General features: G+C 40.4%; 1 protein-coding gene across 2 annotated transcripts; it reads right to left on the bottom strand.

Annotated features, from left to right (window-relative positions):
* Positions 1-2,534: 2,534 nt before the first annotated feature.
* On the bottom strand, positions 2,535-18,412 carry wdr45b (WD repeat domain 45B). Of its 2 annotated transcripts, XM_064323073.1 has the most exons (11): positions 18,155-18,412; positions 10,369-10,421; positions 9,694-9,768; positions 8,054-8,155; positions 7,751-7,838; positions 7,063-7,157; positions 6,147-6,337; positions 5,837-5,922; positions 5,644-5,745; positions 5,353-5,474; positions 2,535-4,485 (listed from the first exon to the last, which is right to left on the bottom strand). In XM_064323073.1, the coding sequence occupies exons 3-11, from the start codon at positions 9,749-9,751 to the stop codon at positions 4,379-4,381; spliced, it is 951 nt and encodes a 316-aa protein (XP_064179143.1). In that variant the 5' UTR covers positions 9,752-9,768; positions 10,369-10,421; positions 18,155-18,412; the 3' UTR covers positions 2,535-4,378. The 2 variants fall into 2 exon arrangements, with proteins under 2 accessions (XP_064179143.1, XP_064179142.1); XM_064323072.1 differs by lacking the exon at positions 10,369-10,421 and having other exon boundaries at positions 18,155-18,411.
* Between the last annotated feature and the right edge of the window lie 112 nt (positions 18,413-18,524).

An 18,524-nucleotide genomic window follows, 5' to 3' on the forward strand; every position in this document is an offset into this window, starting at 1 on the left:
GAAATTGCTGTGGCAAGACTGAGAAATACTTCCTGTTTGATGCCCTTTGGATACATTGATAAAGCATATGAAAAAGGCTACAACTACTTTAACCATCTGTAGGTTATAAGAGTACTTAGTTGCACAGTTGCAGCATAATTTCTAGCTAACTGTTTCACAGACCATAGCTAGAGTCCAGCATTCAGGGGCACACTGCATTATAGAATCAGGTTTGTTGTGTACTTGCGTGCGTTAAACTGATGTCCCGCAGTGGTAGCCTGGTATTTCCGCTCAACGACCAAAATGGAAGTGACACTGCTGGTACATGGATGGTCTGAATGTGTCCATTGATGATAAACGCTTAAGATTTCTTCAGAACAGATGCTAAATTACTGGCATGTCGAGTGCTGCATGTGTGGAAGGAGCACTCTTTACGGTGAACACACAGCTCTCCTAAGGTAGCCCTCGGCTAGCATGCACATCTCTGTAACTGGAGCAAGGGTGCAGCTCCAGTCCATGCTGGCTTTTGTTTTCTGAAAGCTCTATAAACTGTTCTGGTTCACTCCGGTACCGTACAGTAAAATCTTATCGATACGCTTGCAGTCTGTAGGCTGCAACTGGTGCTTATTTAATGTCAGATTAAGATGCGAGTGCGCCAATTAAATGGCAGTGGTTAAGAGCAGGCACAAAATCCTGAAACGGATCAACCCTTTTTGTGCGCCCCCACTGTAGAGGAACTGCTGCATCGCTCTCTTGGCACTGTTCCATGCTCCAGTATTTCCAGTGTCGAGATGAGATCCCCTGCAGTTTTTACTGAAGACAGCTGGACTTTCTCCTTTGCAGTACCTGGCGTGAGCCGGCTTGTGCATCCGCAGTGACGCGATTGCGGCTGAAAGCACCGTCCACACGGCCTCTTCAGCCTTCAACATGGTCGGTGTGTCCGTGTGCACAGACTTTTGCAGACGTGCACCTTCCGCAGCAAACGAACGCACGTACTCGTGCTCTCATCAGAGGCGGTTTATCAGCTCCAGCGCTGTACGCATGAACCTTTATTTGACTAGGAAGTCACATTGAGATTAAAACCTCTTTTACAGGTTCGTGTTAGAGCACAGACCACGTGGAAGCCTTTGGCCTAGACAGCACGCAGCTTGTTTACACACTGAAACAACATGCAGCCATTTCAGGGAACTGAAAATGAGTCATATTAGATCATGGGAATTCGAAAACACCATCCACACGGTTACTGGAATGGCTGCGCAAATGGCTTCGAGAGGTTTAGCGGTTACACCTGAGGATGTTGCACAAGATCGTGCTTCAGCTCCACTGTCCTACATGTATACAGAATTTAGAAAGATAATTGCTGGATTTCAAAGGTGAAAATTGGGACACTGTCCAGCAAGGCTTTTATACTGTCCTCTGATGTGCACTACAATATCAACTGGATTAATATGGGCTACCTGTAATCAAAATTTTAAAATAATTTCTGCAGGTGCTCAAATCAAAAGTTGGAGACCTTTAAAGCAAAAGGATCACACCAAATCTACATTTTTCTGGCAATCAACATGGATGTATACTGCACTGCTTTGAAAAACAAATGTGTAAAAAGCCTAAATGGTTTAGCATACTGGAAAAGAATGAATCACTTATTGTACTCAATATGGCCACCCGCCGAAACTAAAAACAGATTGTGTAACCAAGAGCAATGGATTGTAATGAATGATGCTGGAGCATGAAGTGTAACATTTGTTCTACTAGTCGGAATTTTCAAATATCAAGGCAAATCTGCCTGGTTGGAAGAGAAGAATTTTGATATTTACAAGTCACTTGTCTATCAAGTGCAATAAGACACACTTGTCTGTGGACCATCAAATGGACCTGAAAACTCCTTTTGAATGTCAAAAACGGTCTCAAACCTTCACCTGATTCACATCTGCTTATGACAACAGACTTTAAAAAATGATTGTCCATCTGAGGTAAATCAGACAACCGTGCCTCATTGTGACTTGATTCTGTTTTTATTTTATTTTTTTATAATACTCATAATTGCATAGTTTGTCAATATTATAGCTGACTACCAAGTTCTGAAAACAGGGCCCAACCACTGTGCCATTGTACTGAAAATGTGAAAGTATTTAAAATTATGAACAAACCATACTGAAAAAAAACACGAACTGTGCAGAGGCAAGTAAAATGGCTAAGGGTTTTGAAAAGTTTAGATTAGGTTATTCAAAGAGATGCTAAATGAGAAGGCATGAAGTATAGAAATAAAAATAAACTTCTGCACACTAAGATTCACTTAATGGCACACTGGAAAAAATCAAGTTTCAGTAGGCCAGAAAAATGCAATTTCCAATGTGGTGGTAAGCAAAATTTGCAGGATGACAATTGTGTGTGGAGGTTTCTTTGATTTTTGAGCTATTCTGTGCAAAGCACCAGTGGGTGAATTTGCCAGGTGTGCAAATGCCCTCATCTCAGTATTTATGAAGCATATCCTCACAATACAGACAGAAAAGGCTTTATAGACATGGCTGACATATTAGGCATAGACATTTCAATTATTAGTAAACAATATATTTCAATTTAAGTCTCAAAATGCAGAATGTATGCAGTGCCCCAATGCTGTTCCTGTGCTCGTGTCCCCCCACCCCATGCTGAGTGCATGGCTGATATATGGATGTTTCATCACAACTCACACATTGTGCAGAACAGAATCTGATCAACACATTTACATTCAAGACTGTGGCTGTAAAAATGAGGCAAAGATCAGCATTCATCATTGTGTTTCATCTGAGGAAATTAATAAAATATACACAGAAAGGGTTAACTGGCAGATACATGGAGGGTTAATACACTTACAGGTAGTATACACACTAAGCACAAGGTCTAATTAGCTGACAGTGCAGGTTGATTTTAAGACTTTACATTAGCTTCATGGTTTCTCATCCGCTTTGCAAATTACAAGCGGTATAATGTGGGAGATTTGTGAGATAGTCACTAGTGCACCACTGTGTCCCAGAATCATAAATAAGCCAAATATAATTAGCAAGTAATCAGAAAGCCAGTTCCGGGCTGAACTCATCTGCTTCACAGAAGGAAGGTCTGATAATTAGGCATAAGATGTGTCAGTATAAAACAAGGAAAAATTAAGTTCAGTTAGTGTATTCAAAAACAATAAGGTTGCACCTGGAGGCTATGCATGACCAAGCTATATTCAGTGCAGATTTGTTGGAGAGATGGAACACTTATGATGAGAAACACCGGTGATGTTTGTTCTAGTCACCTTGTTGGTGAACTTTCTTAATTCTCAAATAACAGAGAGAACAAATTTGGAAAATCAGAGCTTATGGCATCAAACGGAAGCCGACTGGATTCTCTCAGTTTTACAATTCAACAACCATTTTGAGACTAGCTATAACACATCCATACTGATACACAATACCTCTTTATTCTCAAAAATCATGAATTTCAACAAAAATGTATGTTTTTATGATACAGCTGTGTATTTTATGTAACTTTGTCCTTTTCAAATGCCAACTGCTCAGAAATTGACTAATTTGTGCTACTGCAAACACTTCGAAACCAGAAAACTGAGCACTTCCAGTCTTCTATGCAGTCTGCAGCACTGAGAAAAACACTGGCATTTTAGTGTAAAATCTGACAGATTATAGAATTTTACATACAGGTGAGTAACATGAAATGCAAAAACCAATTCTGATGTTTTTTTTTACTTTTCTATACATATAATCTATAGTTATATAGGTTCAGTCTGGCATAATGGGTTTACACTAAAAACAAAAATCTAGTGCTACTAGGTATTTTACACATGTATGTATAACCCACCTTGTATGCTGGGTCATGTGGTGTTAGTTGACAAGAGCATTTACTAACAATAACAGAATCAACTATTCTTTAAAAAAAATCAAAGTGAATTCCACAGAAGACATTCTTTTAGTGTGTTCAACTCTCATAAGGGGCTTCAAAAATGGACAGGCAGTCCAGCCCTCTTTGAAATGCCATTTAAAAATAAAGCAACTACTGTCTTTTCAAAAATAAATTTCCCTCTTCTCTCATAGTTGCATGAGGAGTTCTGGATCAGTTTGTTCCACTGTGCTGTGGACCATCTGTGTGATCATCCTTCACTGACTGTTCAGACAGGTCTTTTTATAGTTAACCCAGGAAAAAAGGAAATAAAACTCAATCTGGCACACGGTCGCGAGTCCACTTGGTCTTCACCCTCCTCCTTGTCCCATTTTGTCTCCAGGTCTCAGTGACAGCCCCCTCCCCTCCCCCTCGGGACGGTCACTGGCCATGGTGTGCCGTTTCGGTCTGTCCGCAGCAGGCAGGTTTGAAAAGGCCGCTCCCGAAAAACACTCTCCACACGAGTCCTTACTGCTGCCGCTTAGATCTTCTCGTCTGTCATTTCCAGAAACTGTGCGTAGACGTCCCTTGAACACTCCCCTTTTTGGTTGAAAAGGAACTTGTAGTAGCTGCCATCAGCACATATAGCTGGGGAAGGGGAAAAAAACAATAATATATATATATCATTCTTGCAACAGCTAGAAACCAGTGAATACTTGGCACAGAAAGCATTTCGCTTAAAAAGAGAAATGGGAGTATTTAACTTTTATCCTAGTGTGAACTTTAACAAACAAGGTCATAAAACTTCTGAATATTTCCACACGAGGGCAGTGCAGCAAGAATGAAAACAAACATAAGAGGCGGTTCCTTCTAGTAGAATAGAACTCAAGTTCTCTTACACTGCACTTTAAAATGTACGTTTAGAATTTACAGACCTTCAACTCTTATTTTACACTGAGCCTGTAACTGGAAAATGGTGCAGAAGTAGAGTATTGGAAACACTTCCACAAATCAACATTTAGGGAAAAAGTATCGAAAGCCTGATTTTGAAGTCATCTAATTGAATATATTCTCAGGTTATACACTGCAGTGTTAAATGTATCAACTGAACTATACAAGCACCCCTAGTTTTAGCCTCGGTATACATTGCAAACGCAGATAGTTATTAAAAACGAGCCCACTAATGTCAGGCCTGTTCCAGACAGAAAGCTGCCAGATATACTCTGGTACCAAGGCAACCGTTTCTCTGCCTGTGGACTGCCCTTTGCCCAGTCCAACTGCGCCCCACCCTGCAGAACAGCTCTGCACCAGCTCACCGCTGGGCAGTGGCCCAACGTCTACAGTGAGTGCACTCTAGAGCACTAAAATGCTGACACTTCCTTAGAGCAACGCCCACGAGATTTCATTTCCCCTTTCAGTTGTTTTCAGTCCTGTCTGCAGCTCCTCCAGGAACTTGAGAGCGCGTAATGCTGCTTCCCGCTGGAACTGTGACAGGAGCTAGCAGCCCAGCCGTACCTATGACCGCGTTGGGCTCCGTTCCAAAGGCACAGACGCAGGGGGACCCAGACGGGACCTGGAACTTGGAGAAGCTCCACTTAGAGCTGAAGTATTTGGGAAGGAAGCTTGCTGAAGCCAAGCTGCAAACCAAAAAGCAAAAGGCGAAACAAGTCAGTGCAGGCTCTAATAATGATGGCTTTAACGACACATAGACAGGGCAGCGCTAGCATGGACTGCAGCCAACACCGCATCGCTGTGGCATAATTTGTATAAAGCACAGAGCTGAGGACAAATAAATCTGCCGCAGACCTGGACTGTTTGTTCCTTTTGGGATCCTCGGCTGCAAATATGTGCACAGTGCCGTGATCGCTGGACACGCAGATGAGGGATGCGTCCTGGTTGAAGTTAATACTGGAGGGAAACAAACGTCATGAGACAACAGCCAGTGATAGACATCCGGGAGCTAAGCATGCTAGCGCCTGAGCTGGAGCATGTCGCTCACCAGTAAATGTTGGCCGTTTGAGAGCCCCTTCTCAGCTCCTGGATCAAGTGGCCGGCCGAGGTGTCGAATATTCTAATGAGAGTCCCCTGCAACACGAACCATGACCAGCACACAGTGAATGACACATAAAACAGTCATATGCAATTAGTAGGCTCAGGTCCAGTGCCTGTACCCTCAGTATCGCCGCCGGCTAAATGTGTTCCTCACACCACGTAATGGCTGTACACCTTGTTACGATCGAGAAGCCCCATGGTTTTCAAACTGCTACCTGTGGCAGCACATAATCAGTGACTGCACTGGCAGGCCGCACCTTTTCAGAGGCAGTGGCTATCCGTGTGCCCTGCAGGTTGAGGGCGATGCAGCACAGAGCTCCCTCGTGGGCGGGGATGTCCACTGGGGGCTTCTCCGTGTTGGCCAGGTCCACTATCTGCACGTGCCCAGAGTGGGTCCCAGGGAAGGCCAACAGGGAATTGTTGCTGTTTGGACACAGGACACAAAGACCTTCCAGGGCAGAGAGGAAGGACAGTCAATGAATTGCATGAAATCGAACCCACTGATTAAGTGCTGGACATCAGACCTTAAATGTTTGGGCCTTCTGCTTCAATAGTTGGACATTTTTTTACATGTTTGTGAAGTGTTGTATTATGAGCACTGCACCTACAGACTTGGTATAGCTGGTACATTTCAATGGTCCCATAGCTTATGGAAAAAGAATTGGGTAAGTACAAAGGTCTTCATAGTCATTACTGAGGATTGCCCTAATTCAAAGCCATATTGCTTTTGCAGCTGCAAAAGAATGGTGTAATAATGAGATCACTGAGAGATCATTATTACACACAGACACTGAGAATTCCCTCTGAGCTGTATAAATGTCTGAAAGAATGAGTCAGGTCAGGATACAATATCTATACAGTATGAGCGAGAAACACCGTCATTAATGCCTAGTCATTTGCAACCTTGCATTGAACAGGAAACGGGGTCTGGACATGAACCCTCATGTACATATGCTATCAGAGTACTCATTAAAAAATAATTCATTTTCATTTTTCATTCAAGCTTAAATAAAGGCCACCTTGGATATAATGCCTTTGTACACATGCTTTCCCTGTCCATTGCATACATGTTCGATACAATGACTGACACAGGGGAGAAGAACATGCACTTTTAGGCCTGCCGTGGTCCAGGCGGAAGCTCGCTGGGAGAAGGTGTGACTCTAATGGACGTACCTTTAGGGTTGTAACAGGTCTCAAACACATGCAGCTGATGTGGGTTGTGAGTGAATGTGAAGACTTTGATCATGGAGTCTAGAACCACCACAATTCTGGAACCAACAGAGACACATTCACTGAGCTTTCATACACATAGAACCACTGAGCACAGAGATGAAAGCAATGCATCAAATCTGCAGTGCAAACATCTGGAGGGCAGACAAGCAAGTAAAGACCTCCATTCAAATGTGGTTTAATGCAGAGATGGCTAAGAAAGATATAGCTAATTAAAATGGCACAGTATAACCCACTTCTAATCAAGTATGAATTTCACAAAGAATTACTGTACAATGGCTGGACCTCAAATTACAATTTCAGAGGGAAATTAAAATTAATCTCAAGCTCAATCTAAAGCTACATCTGCTATGAGTACCTCTGGTTGGAACAACCCAGACTGCCCCAGAGCCCCAGGTGATGAAACTTCCCAAGAAACTGGAGCAAGACTTCCAAATTTTGGAGAAAGATTCCCAATGTCAGACTTACATCAGCCACATTGGTATCACATCAACACAGGTCTCCCAGTGAAGGAACCAGGGCAGGAGCCAAAAACACACTCACTCTGTGTCATTTCCTCATCCACTCTGTCTCTGCCACCCCCCTGATTTATAAGCAGTCAGAAGAGGACAGGAACATTACGCTAAATTACCTGTCTCGCCGAAGTTTAACCGCTTTAACCTCTGTAGAGAACTCAATCTCTATCACGGTCTTCTTCTTCAGGTCATCCCAAATCATCACTGAGAACAGTAATAATAATTGCGTCAATAAGAGCGAGAGAGTGTGCTTTATCATATTGCCAAAGATTAAACCAACAGCACATCAAATACAAAATAATTTCATACATATCAAAGTATATGTACTTTCGTAATGAAATTACGTCCAAAGACAGAAAGCTTCCTTCTCACAGTTTGGGCTTCAGCTGTAAGTGGAAGTGAGATGATTATTAATGTACCTTTATTAGGTGGGTACTTGGGCTTCTTTCCACCTCCAACAAGTGCTAGGTAGTTACACCGGAACAGCATCTCCACATGGCCTACCCCGCCCTCCAAGAACTCTGAAGGGGCATACAGACAGAGGACGGGTGCTTCAGCAGTTGCTTGAGCAAGAGAACACAGAAGAAGAGACGGCTGCCACTTCAGCAAGCAAACAACACGATACGACAATCCAGCAAACCACTAGAGACCACAGTCCAGCAAGCCTTAAATTTGGACATTAATTGCACATAAACTCAGTTATATTTATGGTTTACACCACTCCTCTCCAGCACACTAATGCTTTCCATCATTTCCTACATCATCAGCACACATCTGAACTTAAAATGTAAAACCCAGCACAGATTGTTTACAACGAATTGGGAGGATTACAGTCAACTCACACATTTACAGTAGAGGACACCAGGAAAAGGCTACAGGCATCGTATGTCTGAGTGACCTCCACTCATTAACTCAACAGCATGACTGTATTGTGAGTTAAAATAGACGACCTAAGTACTGGTCATGTGCAGTGGGTCACGTGCAGGCGTTCTTCCCTGAGAATAATTAACTTCTCCTTGTTGTCTTTGCTCATCCAAGGAAACTAGATGTCAGATAGAAGATCTGCAGAGGAGTCTTGTTGTACCAACAGTGTTCTTTAAAAGCCTCCATTAAATGCACACAAGACATAGCCTATTACATCCATTGGAAACTGGTAATGACTCTCAATGGCAGTGCGTCCCTCCCATGTTAATATAACAGTTCTAGTAAAGGCTGTGATCCATCTCTACACATGACTGATTTGTCATGCAAGAAAAAGAATCCAAGTCGACTCAATCAATAAGTGGGGGGTGGAGGTTTATCATGTGGGATTGAAGGGTAGGTAGGTGGAGAGGGGGTTTGGGGATTGGTTTTTTACAATCTCACGCGGTCACATATTCACATGTTTATTAATTTAAAAAAAGATTCACATGTTTATTAATTTTAAAAAAGATTCCAAGTCTGTTGATTCTGAATGATTAGATGTTGAATATTGGAATGCAAGGTAATATAATCAGAAATAAACAAGTTTGCTTAATTTATATTAAAAAGGGTTTACCAGACCACTCTACAGCTGTGTTTAGACAGCTGGCCTTAATGCTCAAACTGGAATTGCTTTTCAAATCTGAAAAAATTTATTTTTAAAATTTTTTTAGTCAAGCCTCTTCTTACGTCTCTTCTTTATGTCATGAAATGATGACGCAAGACAAAACTCTTGCATGAGGACAGATGAATAAAGCACTTGAAAGGGCAAAAAGGCAGATTTCACTGATAAGACAAAAGTTGCATGACCAGGTATTGAATATTTAAAAGACTTTGGACACCATACAAATGTGACACAAATCACAATTGAAAATAACTACAATGCAACACGGGAAGCAGCTGCAACCACGGCTCCCAATGTTTGCGGTAGATTGTGGTGCTAGGACTGTCAATAATAAAATTGATTCAATAATTTAACCTCAAGAAATGTAATTCCTTTGTCAATTTCACTTACACACAGGAACATGCAATGTGTGGTTACTAATATACCACAAATACGAATAAAATTCAACCACTGCGTTCTCACAGTCATCTGTACCTTGCTTTTCCTTTTCTTTAAGAGGATCTGTGTTGTACACTCGGAATCCATTCTCCATTCCACATGCGAAGCAGCCTGGGATGAAAATAAGGGTATGGTTAAACACTTCAGATTACACACTCATACTGTGACCACTTTCAATTATTCCACCCACATTCTTTCCCAAAGGCTTTTTTGTTGCTGTTTATGATTAATGTATCTGCACACGCAAACAAAAAAGCGAACTGAATATGCGAAAATCCTCCTTTTTTACATCTAGACTACCTCTGTATGTGAAATTCCACTGAGGGTAACAGCTAAGTAGTACGCTAATATTACGTATAAAGCATCACCATTTGTTGCCCTATATTTTACCATGTTAAGGCATTCTGTGAATAATAATTTGCTGAGTTAAAATCAAATATCTAGGGTAACAAGATGCACACCTGACACATTCTATAAACCATAAGGCTTGGATGCTCCCAGAGTAACAGTCAAAACAAACTGCATACGAATAAAAGGTCATCAAATTTACTTAGTAAGCGTGTGAGTAAATAGTGTCACAGTCCATTAAGGTTCTTATGCTATGTGATGCCTCTTCTCTGAAAACTAGAAGAACAAGAATGAGCTGATCTAACAACTATCAGGCTGATTTAAATGCCAACAATTTCTGAAACATGTTGAAGCTCAACCCACTGAAAGTTTGCCTTCCAATGAGCAGTACACGTCTGCCTTTTCTGTTGAAAGATCTGTGGAAAAGAACCAATAACTCCAATAAGTTTTGAACAAATGCACGAAAGTTGTTGCCAAAAGTAATCAGGTGGACTAAATTTATTTTAATTCACATCAAATAATAAGCACATGAAAACCTATTTGGTGCAAATGAAAGAGTGCATTTTATATAACTGTATCTAGCTTGTCCACAGCTTGTTTATTTAACAAAATGGACAGAAAGGACCATACATTTGTGTCAAGCAAAGACTCGTTTTCAGAATATAACAGTACAGTAACTGTCACAAGAGGCTGACATACTCTTAGGGTCTCTGTGAGACAATGGGTAAGACTGAAGGGCATATCCAAATCAAGGCATTAAGGGATTTAATCAGTTATGTAGCTCAATATAGTAGGCCTATGCTGCGAGGCATATATATTCCACAACAATTTGATGGAAATTATATCGTTGCAATAGCCATTGCTCACGAATATGTAGGCTACTTTGACTTACCAGTATAAAAAAACACCATATTCCTGTCAGGCTGATTTCAAATCTTACCAGGAAAATGGCGGTTTGGGGTTTTTTGATGTTTAGTTTCAGTGCATGTTTTTGATCTCCAGAGAAAGGTTTTGTGCCTAATGAAGGATATTTCAATATTCAGAGCAGTTTCTGGTGACCTGTCAGCTTTACAAAGGCTAGCATGGCCCCAGACTATAAAATACACTTCATTCTAAAGTAGCTTGTACACCGACAGTACATTTTTCTTGCTTTGGCCCCGATGTCCCGATACCCACTACTGTAAAGTTGACAAAAAATATCTGAGCCAATCAAAAATATACACTAAAACCTATATAAAATATCATAATTCCCAAGAAAGTCAACTATCCCTTAAATGTCCCCTGGACCCTTGCGTCCGGGATCCACAAAATGTTGCACATAAATAATTCGAACATACTGTGTCAATTTAAGATTATGAACTAACATTCGAGTCAAAACAGTACTTGTTCCAGCACAGGTACCATGTAGGCTATGTGTGTGTTTGTGTGTGTGCCATTGCCAAATTCAGATTTTTCTCCAAAAAATTACTTTAAGAGTCAATTAGGCTAAACAACAGAAAACAAGAGTAGTAGCCTATATCAGGCCCCGTGTGGTCAATAGAGAAAAATACACTTTACTACACAGGAATTTCAGCGTTATTGGGAAAAGAAATCATAACAGGAAAATACCACCATGCACACTAGGGGAAACTTTCCAAATGTGTTCTTTTCGGAAACCCACACAGTCTGACAGCAGACACCGTGCACAGCAGTTTCAGTGTGACTTCAGAGACCTTGAGTTTCAGTTCTCAAGACATATCAAGCTAGATGTTTACCAATGTTGCAGTCTGCATTAGCCTAAACAATTACATTGTAAAAAAAACAAAAAAAACAAACGGTAGTCTACTTTGCAAGCGTTTACAGTTTGCATGGCTGCTCAAACACATTACGCTGGACTCCCTCACACTCCTGTACATGATTCTGACTGAGAAGCTGCCCTACCGCTGCAGACCCATTGCCACAGGTCAACTAGCTGAACTTAATTCTTTGCCAGCACACATCCGTACAGCACAGGAAGGATGCAGTTGGCAGCCTCCTGCCCACAGCTGCATGACTCACAAAATGTACAAGCATGTGCCAGGCGCATGTGATCCAGCAGCGCCATGGAAACAAGGTATCAGCATGCTCAGTCCACTGAAAATGTTCTACACTACTGAGGGCACAACACTACACTCGCGTGCATACATACACACTGTAAAAGTATGTTTCATCATAGCAATGAAGAATAAAAGTGGAGAGGGACCAGTGGGGGAAAAGGCAGTTAGCTTATGAGTGGGTCACTACTTATGCTGTTAATAAGGGTTTGTGTCCATGTGTGAATCACTGGCAAACCAACTAGCAGTCCATATCCAATATGACCATGCCTAAACTGTAGCTAAGATTACATAATACAGGCTCTTGGATTTATGTTTCCTTGGATGTGATGACTGCTGTTCTCACAAAAGACAAAAAGTGAAAATGTCCATTGTCAATCTCAGAGACTTCACAATCTGAAACACTACTTACAGACAGGGAGCAATATAAGCACATTATTTCCAATTTCCTTTTTTTTAAATTTAGTTTTACCTATTGGGTTTGAAAGTAGCCTATTTGCATTTCATGTAATGTTGAAGATCAAAATTGCTTTGCCAAACATGAAATAGAGCATGCACTATGGGCTGCTATGTGGTTGCTATGGCATTACTGCACGTATCTGGAATGTAGGTACCACAAGGTGAGCACCAATGAAAAGACCTGCAGTAAACATGAGCCTGCAGTGGTCACGCTAGCCCATGAAATGCTGCGTCTTTGGATGCAGGACATTTTAGAATTCATTTGCTTTCTGATAAAAAAAATGCATCTTTAAATTGTTGCCATAATATGGCAACTCACAATAACACAATAAATGTAGGCCTATGTCGTTCATCATTTTTTAATGACACGTGTAACAGAAGCAGGATGAAACGGGAATAGGGGGTGAAATACGTTACAAACAATGTTTTGGCGTTCTGATCAAAATACATTTTTGCAACACAGGCTAATAGGCTAATATTTAAAAACCACCTAGATTTCTGTTTTAATATACTCATGTTTAGCAAGCTATTCTCTTTTTCAACTTTTCATTCACATTAAGCCCTTAGTGACTGAATCTCTCAATGCTAGCAACGGCCGTATAAATATCATGATCAATAAACAACACAAATGTGTCAGACACTGAAAGATGATTGGCTCAAAGAAACAGGAGTAATTATTTTGTTGTGGTCCAAGTCTGGGTCATCGCCTGGGTCATCACTCATTGTAATCTTTAAAAAAAAAAAAAAAAAAAACATCTTGGAATATCTGCTTTAAATAGCACAACATATTTTTTACCCTACATTTTCTGCTTAAAGCAATGCACTTAACGCGACCACTGCTCTAAAGCCAGTCACTAAAAGCTTGTGTCACTCACTACAACTGCAGCAACACTGGCTGCCAGGCTGTCTAACAGAGATCACATGCCACCTACTTATCGGAATAGTCAGAAAAAAGTTCAGAAATTCCATACAAATGTAATCTCAAACTTTGCTATATCATACACAATTTTCTGTTGATAGACAATGTGTTCTGATTAACACAAAATTTTTGCAACTCTAGAGTAAATCACCAACTGCTGTCAATGTCAATCAACATAGTGATGGATTCAAAATACTACTGAACAATTTGGAATTATGTGTATTGTGTCGTAAATATCTTTCACATACCCTCCACATACCACCTCCTTCCAGTAAACTCACACAGTCTGAATAAGTCCTCAGACAAACCGTCCCACGTCTAGCACCTCTAGTTGTGCATTACATTGGCCATGCAGGGTTCTCCTCAAACTGTAACAGGGGTGCTGCACCACCTTGTGAATCTGCAACACCACCTTGTAAAGTTTCCCTTCAGCCTACCTAAAACTGATAACATTAGTTGTAGTATTATTTGATATCATGACGGATACCTCAGCACTACTTGGTCATAAACTCCTGGCAAGAGCCCTGCAATGTTCCCAGGCCAGCACTTTACAAGAGTTGTCCTACTCTATAGTCTAGTAGCTTTTTTTAAATTATTATTTTAATTATTTTACTTCTGTTATTTATTGTATATATTTTTTGTGTAAAGCCGCGTTTCCACCGCAGGAACTTTACCCCGGAACTAGGAACCTTTTGAGGAACTCAGTGCGTTTCGACTGCAGGAACTAGGGTCTAAATTTAGTTCCAGGGGCTTTATTTTACCCCCCAAAAAGTTCCTGCTCGGGGGGTAGTACTTTCCAAAAGTACCGGAACCTTTGGGGTGGGGCGCAAGCGCTGAAAATTTCTGATTGGTCCACTAATTGCAGTGTTATTTGTTTTATTTCAACCGCCATATTTAAAAATCTGCAGCCGCAAACAGATTTATTTTCATAATAACTTCAAATCAAACTTGTATGTTATGCGGCGCAGTAGCCTAGTTTTGGTTATAGCCTACCAACGTCTTGGAATTACAACGTGTGCTCTTCTGTTCTTTTCTTGCTTTAGTATTCGTTTTATAAAATGCTAAGCATTCGTGCTGGGACAGCATACTACGTACCAAAACATTCAAACGGATTAATTCCATTGCTGAATATTATCTTCGGATTTCTGTTGTTAGCACGTTGTAATTGACTCAAAGTTTGATACAGTTATGTGAGGATATGCGGTGTTCTGCATAATTCGATTGGTGAGTACATAAAGCAAACTGGAAATCACCTTCCGCACTTTTTGTCAGGGTAAAATAACAGGTTAACTATGCCTGTTATATCCTATTTGTTGCATAACAACGGTCCAAGTTCAACTACCAACAACAGTTTTGTTTGACAACGGTAAAATATGCCCAAACGGCTGCAGAAGAATATTTCAATTCCAGGTGATTAAATCGATAAAAATCAATAAATACAAAAGTAACCATATATAGTCATTGTTGGTAACCCGTTGTATATAATAATATATAATAATATATAATAATAAACCCCTCCGGGCTGTCCCGGTTATTAGAAAATAATGTAGGCTACTTCGGTGGTAGTATGGGGTTACAGAAGAAATCATAGGACAGATGGACCGATGACAGCGTCGCTTTTTCATACGTCAGTGGGCTAATTTGCCTAATCTTCACGGGACTTTAGACCGCGGTGGAAACGCAGACAACCATGGGCTGGAGGAACCTTTTAGTTCCTTGAAAAGTAGTTCCTGGGACTAAAAGTTCTGGGTACTTTTGGTGGAAATCTTAAATATATAAAACATTAAAGTATATAGCCTAAGATTTTTTTATTTTAAAAAAAAGTTTTTTTTTTAAATGTTTACCAAAAAGTTAGGCTAAGTGATGTTAACTTTCTGTCAAAGCATTATCTTCAGCAACTTCAGAAGAAGAGCATTTCAACAGGATATGTCAAAAGTTTAAACTTTGTTGCTTTAAAACAAGCAACTGCATGACACACTATTACTAAGGATGCAGTGGTGTATATTTGTGAAGGTGTAACTAGCCATTGAAAGTTATTAAATAAGAAATGCCTGCTTCTTTACTTGAAGCAACCTCTTGGCAGATGCCAGATGTAGGCCAAGTAAGCACAAGGGTAAATACCCATCCCACTTTTCCAGGTAACAGAGTTCAGAGGTCAGCCTTCTTAAAACATCATCATAACCTTAACCCCTCAGTTGCCTTTGAATCAGATCTGACCTGTTTATATAGCCTAAGTCTAACAGCAGCAAAGCCCCCCCACATTTTATACATTTAGCCCTGAACCTTGATCATTTTACTAAAATGACCCCAAAAGTAACACTGAAATATTTTCCAATTTCATATTTTATAACTACTGCTACATATTTTTATTCAAAGATTGTCTTGCGGGTCAAATCAGATCCTCCGGTAAAATCTGACCCAATTTTCAAACCAATTACAGATTAATTAATAATAGATTAGGAAACAACCGGAGGGTATTCCCTTCATCTTTTTGCACAAACTATCACCACCACACACACACATAAACACACAAACACACACACACACAAGTTATGAAGCCACTCCCACTGATAAATCTATTCAGAACAAGCTAATTTTTTTTCTTTTAGTTGAATCACTTTATTTTCATGAATCACAGCCCATGATAAATGTTTGAGGCACACCCTCCCTCCCCGGGTAATATTAGGTAACAAATGTTTTCTCTTGCATCTTACTGGCCACAACACCAAAAATGAATAAAATCACTTTTTTCCCCCGATAAAAAAAAGTAGTGTATACCCTCTAAAATACAGACTCTCTGGCCTGACACACTAATAATAAGTTATTCAGCCATCTATTGATGAGTGACAGGTTGATTTGGGATGCAAAATAGATTTTTGATGTAGAGAGAGTCCTGGGGTAGGGCAGAACTGGCCCTCAGGGTTAAATCATTTCACTGTGCTAAAAATTATAGTTACCTTACTCCAACCACGTGTGGTGTGATTGTAATGATCAGAGGAGTATTACAAACAAAAATTATATTTTATTTCCAACCATGAAACAACTGTATAGAAACTGAGATTAAAACACGATACTGGGTTACTTACACAATAACACAATAGGCTACTTAAAATGACAACAAAAGAAAAGTTTTCAGTTTAAACTGAATGAAGCCATTGAGAACCAGCTGAGTACGTGTCTCAAATGCAAGTTGTGACAAAATAACGCAAATAACCCTGGGCTCAAGAACAAATGAATCATGAAACCCAAATGTTTTGGATGCACTTCCACTTCTAAAAGAGACAAAGTTCCAATTTTAGACCTCATCTATTTGATGGGATTTTTTACATGCAGATTTTACGCAGTGATATTGAACATACAGTATTATACATTCATAAATTATGCAACCTTTTTACGTTTTGACACAGTTCAAAGTTGTATTACTGGTTTTATTTATTTATTTTCGCATAATCCCTCTCCTGTAACTTACTCGACTGGCCAAACTGTGGGCACAGACAAAAAGCGGATCCACTTTTCTTATACACCAGAACACTGCTTACTGCAAAATACGAGCTCTCGCCTGGGCAACATCAAACATGTCAATGGCCTTGCTTTTCTAAATGTAGCCTAAAATTCGTAAGTTAAACGGAAATAACTGTCTTCATTGTCTGCACTAAATTCATCAGCCCATGCAAGTTAACAAAAGGGGCCAGATCACTGCTGACCAATGATACAGCAAAACTTCACTGTCCATATTCAGCTATGTATTGGAGGACTGTCATAGCATTTATGAACCATCCCCGCAAACGATGACTGTAATAATTACGTCAAATAATCCAGCTAACAGAAACAAAACCAATTTCGATAATGTTAGCAAACTAATTATTAAGACAAATGTCACGTCACAACTTTTAAATCACTTTACGGCCAAGTCTATTTCTTCGTCAATTAACAAGTAACTACCTATATGGTTTGGAGGATGAGATATGGACTGCATTTACACAGCCTGGACAATGCTTATCACCAAAACCGTAACGTTGTTTAGAATATTCTGCTTTTCACGGACAGCACATTACGTTAGCACCTAGCTACAGTCGAACCAGAGCTCTGGTCGAACCCTCTAAGCTTTACAAGTGGTCACTGGCCACACCGCATTTGGAAAAAAAGGCGTTCTCCTCAAACGAGGGAGCAGCTAGCCATCACTTTAACGTGCATACATTTTTGGTAAATTTGACGATGACAACCTGCTTATAAACATGCAATAAATTACACTGGGCAGCTATGTTATGTAGCTAGCGAACAAAATAGCTAGCTAACGTAGCATTAGCATTATGAAGAGCATCATTTATTGCCACCAACGCAGGCTGATCAATGTCTAGTTCGCCCACACGTCTAGTTATGACCGCTACTTTGCTAGGTAGTCCCTAAAATGGTTTCCTGTCCCTAAATATTCGGAGAAGTGCCCAACGACCTGATAAGGAGAGTGTATCCCAAGTATCGATGCTACTTCTAGCTAGCTAGTCAGCTGATCAGAAGGACTGCATATCTAGCTAGCAATATGTACAGCTAGCTATATCTGCAGTCTTAAAATGTCCCCAAGTTTAATAACAATACCAGACAGGCTGCGCCTGTGGGCCTTAAACGTTAGCGTGCTATGCAACTAGCAACGGCCACTAACAAATAGCAGACAGAATATGAAAAAGCTGAACCAACTTCTCACCGTGATCCTGGTTAAATCCGGCGTAAAGAAGCCCATTCCCGTGAGGATTGGACGGTAGAAGGTTCATAGTGCTGGCCCGATATTTAAGAATAATGGTAAATTTGCAAACTAATTTCAAGTCAACGACACCATTCCTCCTCCGTAGTCAATCTGTCAACACACGGAAACAACCCGAGAAGGGCTCTTCCTCCCTCAATAGTACGCTTAGCAGCACACCGAGCGACCGAGCAGAGAACCATTTAGATGAGCTAGCTCGATAGCTGGCTAGCTAGATGCTAGCTTTATCTCTGTAGCAACCATACACCTACCAATTTAATTCGGTGGACAGTGCTACCGACAATATTGTTGCGCATGTCTATATATGGTTGAG

Source organism: Anguilla rostrata, chromosome 2, assembly GCF_018555375.3.
Source record: "Anguilla rostrata isolate EN2019 chromosome 2, ASM1855537v3, whole genome shotgun sequence".
Taxonomy (NCBI): Eukaryota; Metazoa; Chordata; class Actinopteri; order Anguilliformes; family Anguillidae; genus Anguilla; species Anguilla rostrata.

Coding starts and splice junctions, on each gene's coding strand:
- wdr45b (XM_064323072.1), bottom strand. CDS start 18,221: ATGAACCTTCTACCGTCCAATCCTCACGGGAATGGGCTTCTTTACGCC. Junction 8,156..9,693: donor TAAAGAAAAGGAAAAGCAAG/GTACAGATGACT, acceptor ATGCCCCTTCAG/AGTTCTTGGAGGGCGGGGTA. Junction 5,746..5,836: donor CAAACGGCCAACATTTACTG/GTGAGCGACATG, acceptor GTTTCCCTCCAG/TATTAACTTCAACCAGGACG.